Below are 7,160 nucleotides of genomic sequence, written 5' to 3'. Positions count from 1 at the left end.
GCCTACAGGAAGAGCCTCTAGAAGGACGGCGCCCTGGACAGCCTCGAGTGGTGCCTCTGCTTCATGGGCGACAAGATGTTGGAGGCCGATGGCAGCGACGACGGCCATGAGGAGCTGCTCGACGACCTCCTCGAGATGTGGGACCGGATCCAAGCCCGCCTCAAGCTTGCCGTCACCGAGGCGGACCGCGACTACATGCACCGGAGGCGCGAGGAGCTCAGCAGCTCTTCGCGCAGACGCGGGGCGCCGCCAATGACTGCTCGCCGGGGCGGCGCAAAGGATGAAGAGGACGGTGGGCGCACATTCGGTGAGGGGAGGGGTCAGTGAGCCGGATGATGTTGAGGATGAGAGCTAAGCAGGAGGACACGAGCTCCACGCTGGCGGCGCCATGGAGAGGATGAGTGGTGAGGTGTCGCCCAAGGCCACCGACGCCCGAACCACCCGTGGCTGCTGGCGTTGCGCGTCCCAGGGGCTTGGTGTCCCCTCCGCGGTGCTCGCCGAGCGGCTCTGCTGCAACGAGAGCAGCGGCGGCGGCCACCGTCACCCTTTGGGCAAGTGGGCCGCCGAGATCCGCGACCCCGTCAAGGGCGTCCGCATCTGGCTCGGCACCTTCCCCTCCGTTGAGGCCGCCACGCTCACCTACGATGCCGCAGCGTGCGACATCCGCGAGCCTAGAGCCAAGCTCAACTTCCCCCCGCCGCTGACTACAAGCACAGCCACGTCGCTGAGGTCGTTGACCTTGTTGCGGCAAGGAGGACGGGCGGGAGGATGAGGACGAGAGAGTGAGAAATTAAAGATGGAGGGGTCTTTTTTGCAAATTGTTTCCATGCTGGCATCGCCATGTAGGCAAAATATGCCTCCGTGGACACCCGTGGACCTCCACAGCCACTCTTTATTAGATCGTGGATCTAGATGATGTTGACGCTCATTATTGACACACTTTTAGTGCCATTTAAGTGGAGTTTTCATATATATTCTTATACTAACCCACCACTTAGCACCTAAAATAACCTCATTTTTGCATACGCATTGTATTTTGGAAGGCATTCTGTTTTCGCAGAAAATTGGACTATATTGGAGCATAATTGGACAAGGCCCTGGATGAGCAACAACCTAGAGAAAGATGAAGGCCAATAGGCCCAAAAAGGACCTACACCGATTGGCCTATAGAGGCCCAGGCCGATCGGCCTAGGGTCCTTAGGGCCTCGATCATGCTCATCTTCAGCGAGGACTCCTCCAAGAAAACTTAGGAGCTAAATTTCACAAGATATGGCAAGTTCACTTTAGGATCAAAGATGGAAGCAAGCAGGACTTTGGAAAGATATCAAGATCCGTCCTTATCCCGAGGCTATCGACGTGCAATTCCCGCATGCAAGTAAAAATAAATTTTCATATCATCAAAGAAGACTTGGCAACGAAGGAGGGCGCAGGGGGCCACAAGGAAGGGCTAGGCCGATCGGCCTGAGGCTTTCCTTGCTCCTCTCACCTTCCAATTTTCTTCACGCGCTCCCCGGACTATAAGTACCCTGAAAATTCACTGAGCCCTGGCATCCATCCACCAGAACTCAACGAAACCAAGGGTATTCACCTAAGGGAGCTGAAGGCCGCTGCAAGTCTTCGAAGTTGTCTAGGAGATGGCTTAGGCGGACCCTAGCCGCCATAGCCTTCCTGCGCTATTGTGATATGGTGAGTTCAGGAGCTAGTTGTGATCATCAATGGTACGTACTCGGAGGTGATGATCTAAATATATCTATTATATGAGCAATGTTCTTCATGTCATCCGATCTATTAGTGACTCGTTGTCTCCTTTTATACTTTCTATCTATCATGAATATGCTTATTTCTTAGTCTAATCCATGGTTAGACTACATAGCATGCTTTATATAATCATGGTGATTAGATTTAGTATGTTGATCCTTCTTGATAGCTAGACATGTTCATCTGTGTTCGTGCCCTTAAACTGCCTGCGCCGATAGAGAGGATCGTGACAGGATCTGGCTTGTGTAAGGTGGGAGTTTTCAGGAGGTTGACCGAAGGTAGTAGTTTAAAGATTGCTTTGGATGAGATGCATGCTGTGCTTGCTTATTAGCTAGAACTACAACTAGAAGATGATAGGCTCTTATTGCCCCTGGTGGTGTTATATATAACCTTGGATGGAATACTATAAGGGAAAAGATATGATAATCCGTGCGCTTGCGGTTCACAAATTGGCGTGCTAACTGCCAGATGACCCTTTAAAATTTCATTGATCTAGATGAGACCTTTAACGGACCTACGTTCACTCAATATTATATTTTGGCAAACTGAAAAATTAAATATCTGGATTTGTAGATGCTCTCCGCTACATTCATCGCCAGCTAGCAGTAGAAATACGAGGAAGAATAGGCACGCTAGTCGGAGATAAAAAAAATAAGTATCTGAATTTGGAAGAGCTATTCAGTACCGCCTCACGGTATCTTATCTTAAAAAAATAAGATAATTTTTCTAGTATGATCCGCATCTTTTTCGGAACACTTTATCAAATCACCAATAACATAATTTCTAGCAAACTCATTGTCCACAGCTACGGTACGTAGTTATACTAGAAACGGTAGGTCACTTGTAAAGAAACATTCGAGAAATGGTAGTAGCCTTGTAGTGTGTATAAATTTGGGGCGCTAATTAATAAACTAACCACATTGGATTTTGTTCGTTCAGTCTAAAAGAAATGTGTTAACGAGAATTCATGTTAGGGCCAAGCAAAGAAATATTCCCCCGTGGGCGACCGATGCATGCATGCATGGATCGCAGCAGGACGCCGGCGATTGACGTGAACGCAGGCTGCACGGCCCGGCCCCTCCATGCATCTACGCGTGCGTGCTGTGTGTTTCGTCTTCGAGCCATCATCGATGGATCGGGCCGGGCCCAGGGAAGCAGCTAGCCCGGTGGTATACTATGCCAGTGCGGCCTTGGACTTCGAGCTCATCGGCTCGCGGGTGTGTTTGCGTCCTGCATGCAGGTCTACCAGGTGCTCCTACCTCCATCTTATCTATTTTCAGTTCAATTCAAAACTACAATATTATGATCCAATTTTTATAGGATCCGATTCTTAAATACGGTATGCTAAATTAGAGGACTTTTTACCACCCCTATGCATGGATGGATATCCTGCTTAGTTTCCTCCCATACGTTGCACGTAGGGACACCTTGCAGGTGCACGCCTGCATGGGCGAGCGTGGCTGCAATCAACTAGCTCTCTAGCTAGTGTCAGTGAGAGTGCCATGTTTTTGTCTTCTCAGATCCAACTCTCTGTCGCCTGCCTTGATATAGTACAATTATTTAGTCAGGGGATAGATCATCATCATTGGAGCCAATATAATAGAGCCCTCTCTCGGTGCAAAGAGAACTAATTAATCGGTCACTCCTTTCAACTACCAGTATGTCGTTTGGTGAGATTGGTGAAGTTAATAGGTGGCCTCGTTCATGTCAACGCGTCGCTCGTCATCGAAAGAATTACTAGCTGAAAGTGCTTTAGTCGTTGTATTTTCGTAGCATGCAAATTAACACTTAAACACTCTTATTAGCGTTGAAGAACAAACTTTTATCATGTACCAAACTAATTCGGTTTCATATATCACGTACTTCCTCCATTTCAAACTGCAAATCGTTTTCGCTTTTCAAGATATATAAATTTTGTTACGTATTTAGACATAATGTACATCTAGGTGGATAGAAAAATGATGACCTGCAATTTGAAATGGAGGGAGTAGTAGAGAAACCATATATATGTATATATACAAATGCATCCTCTGATAGCCCGCTCGCGGCCGGGACCAATGCATCATCGACCGTCGTCCCATCTGTTTGTCCATGCGCAGTGAATCAACTGGTGCACCGTGCACGAGGATCCAGTGTTTTTTTTACCGTACGTACGTGCCATGCATGGTCCCTAGCTCGATCGATGCATGCGTGTTAGTTTGGGCTAGGAAAAGTCCCATTTTGTTCCTTGACCCCTGTAACGAGAATAATGTTTCTGTTCCCGCCTTCAATTCCTCTGATGGTCGGTCTGATGGGGCAGAAGCCTGCATGGTTGCATGCTAAGGATCGGAGGCCCTACCACCCACACTGCACTGCCCCAAGCAGAAGCAGGGGCTAGTAGAGAACTGCGGGCGTTTCTGCATAGAGAGAAAGCTATCGAGGAACTCGACAACCTGTCTGGAAGACCGATGCAGCTATATGCTACAGTACGTGCTGATGGTCCTGTGGACCATATGCGTGGGTGCCAGGGATGATCGATCGGAAAAAGCGTTCAAACGAGACATCATGATGCATACCACTACGGCATAACGTTGGTTTTTATTGCTGCCTGAGCGGTTTGTCGGTCTTACATAATTTACCTGTACCACTATTTTCAGACGACGACCGTGGTAGAATATATGCCCTCACAAATAACTTTTAAAAATTATTACTAAAAGTATGTTCAAATAATCGGAATTTTCAAGTCTAATATGTCTGTTCATCTTTCATTTATAGTGTGCTATTGTGACGGCGTTATCTGTGTTACTCCCTAGCCTTTTCACCTGTGTGAGGTTTTTTTTCTCTCTCGCAGATTTCCCTGACCATTTCTTTTCTTCTGTCAGCTGTATATACCAGAAAGTCTCTGCACCTTTAAAGGTTCTTTTGGGAAAAAATGGTGATGCCAAAGGCTGTCCTATATCCCTGATGCACACTGCGTCGATCGTCCTCAGCTAGCTAGTGAATCGAAGGCACACAGCATAATCTGCATAATTACTCGACAAGCGAATTATGCATCCACGTACAATGTAATTAAGACGGGCTAGATGATGATGAGTCATTTGGACGCGCATGATGATGATGGGTAGTGACGCCGACCTCTACGTTGATGGGCCTGGGCTGCATGCATACGTACGGACAAACCAGCTTCCATCGTCCGTCGTCGTCTTCCTGTACAGGTCCTGGGCCGGGCGTACGTCCGGGATGGATCTGTGACGGGTAAGATGGATCATCTGTCGATCCATCACATGTAAGAGGAGGGAGAGGGACAGAACACGGGTGGATGGGTGCATGCACATCGCGCATTAAAAAAAAATATTCCCTAGCTTGAGACGAGCTAGTATGGTGCTTCATTGATTTTTGTTTCGTTGTTCCTAATATAACGTGACAGCCACGTCGTTTTAATTGACGCCTTTGTCATAGTACGGCTGCTTGTTTCTTGTATATGTGTGTGTATATATACGTATATATACTCAACCAAATATAAAAGGTACGTACAAGGACGGGGAATGGGGGACTTGCGACCCCAAACAGTAGAAGGAAAAAAGGTACATTTTACTACAGTAGAATGTGCGGTATGTTTTGTCAACTGCCGTGCTAGCTCATGAGCGACTACATTATGCTCTCTCTTTACATACTTTGAAGCCTACTTTCAACGAGATGCAGCTAATCTGCCTTAAGATGAAGCACATCTGCAATCTGTTGTGGGCAATTCAGAGCGGAGAGAAATATGGAATTTAGAATCATATATTATATATTATTGGTGTATTGGGATATGTTTTCATAATTACAGATGAAAATAGTTAGGTTGTTTTTAATAGTAACATATATGGGTAATTTAGATGCAAATTCAGGGGATTACTTTAAGATTATTTTTATAACGGAATAGGTGAGTAATTTAGATAAATAGGTAATTTACATATAGATTACTTTAATAGTAACATAAGAATAGATTATTTTCAGACTATTTTCATAATGATAGATCGATGTAGGTGATTTTGTAGAAAACAAAATAGATGCGGTAGCTATTATTATCAATATTGATTAGATTTTAAGGATTGATGGCGGGATGTTTTTGTTTATTTATTTTTGTAAATTTTTAGATTCATCTTTTCTTTCTTGTGCATCTCATGTTTTTATTTTTTTGATCCACAAAGTTTGGCTTCCAACATAATTAGGCCGGATCTTGGTGAACGGTGCCCACACCACTGCAGCATGCAGATACATCATGACGAAAGAAGAGATACAAGAACGAGACGACAACCGAATAAATGATAATGCACGGTTGATGTGGATGCATGGCAACAACGGACAGTGGCAGAGGATGTTTGCTAGTAGCTCTTGGACATGCATGGCAACCTTCAGATTATATTGTTCGAATAGCTCTCTGCATATATGCACATCAATACCTCCAACCAATATTACCAGCAAAGATACACACAAGGTACACGTACATGCTGTAGGTTGGGCCCTAGCAGCTCGATCGTATGTGCTTCGTCTTCTTGCTGTACAGGTCCCCCTCTCTCATACTATGACAACAGATGGGGCTAGAGGCTTCTAAAACATATGGAATGCAGTGTTGTATAAAGTTACAGTAAAATGAAACCTTATAAAAAGATTTAAAAAATGAAACCTTATACTTTCTCAAATCTTAATAATGATGTACTACCAAGAATGGAGCCTGTATACTGCATATATTTGGCATGTGTATTTGATTTGTGAATGCACTGCGGCGTGTACTGTACAGACGTAGAGTAGAAGAGAAATAAATAAGGGTCCAAGCTATGATCACGTGCCTTGGCAGGTCTGATGCCGGCGAAGCCGCCAGGTGTCAGAAAGTGGGGTTCAGCCGGTAATCCATCACCGTCTTCCAGTCTCTAAAAGATACGAGCAGGAGTATCTTCCCATCCAGCGATCTAGTACTAGCTCTCAATCCTTGTATATTTTATATACATGAGGTGTATGGTTTAAGGAAGCAACCCCCGGCCCTTCCATTTTCAACAATCTGAGTGTGCAGCAATTTGAACTTAATTTTAACTCGCTGGTAGACCAATTTCTGATTTCCATGCATGCAGATGCAGGTCAATTCAGTTCCTGGTTGGATCAATATGAGATCGAAAAAATATAGGTTAGGTAGAGGATTATCTCTAATAAATAATATAGTAAAATGATAATATATGCAATGCTTGCGTAGCTACACGCCGATGAAGCCGGTTCTTCAGTCTTGGTTCCAAGTTTGTAGCATCAAACATTCATATGGAGTCTAATGGAGAAAATATTATGAAAATTGTAGGGCTCTAGTTATATATACCGAGCAGCATGCGGCAATATATAACGAATTGACCCCCAAATCCTGATACCAAGAGACACATAATTCACGAATAATA

At 45.0% G+C, this 7,160-nt stretch overlaps 1 protein-coding gene across 1 annotated transcript; it reads left to right on the top strand.

The window, feature by feature from the left end:
- The first annotated feature begins 388 nt into the window (after positions 1 to 388).
- Positions 389 to 772, top strand: LOC117835258 (ethylene-responsive transcription factor RAP2-6-like). Its single transcript, XM_034714626.1, has one exon. The coding sequence runs from the start codon at positions 389 to 391 to the stop codon at positions 770 to 772; it is 384 nt and encodes a 127-aa protein (XP_034570517.1).
- The last annotated feature ends 6,388 nt before the right edge of the window (positions 773 to 7,160 follow it).

This window comes from Setaria viridis, chromosome 9 (assembly GCF_005286985.2).
Source record: "Setaria viridis chromosome 9, Setaria_viridis_v4.0, whole genome shotgun sequence".
NCBI classification, from domain to species: domain Eukaryota; kingdom Viridiplantae; phylum Streptophyta; class Magnoliopsida; order Poales; family Poaceae; genus Setaria; species Setaria viridis.
This window is presented reverse-complemented; position numbering and strand designations above follow the sequence as displayed.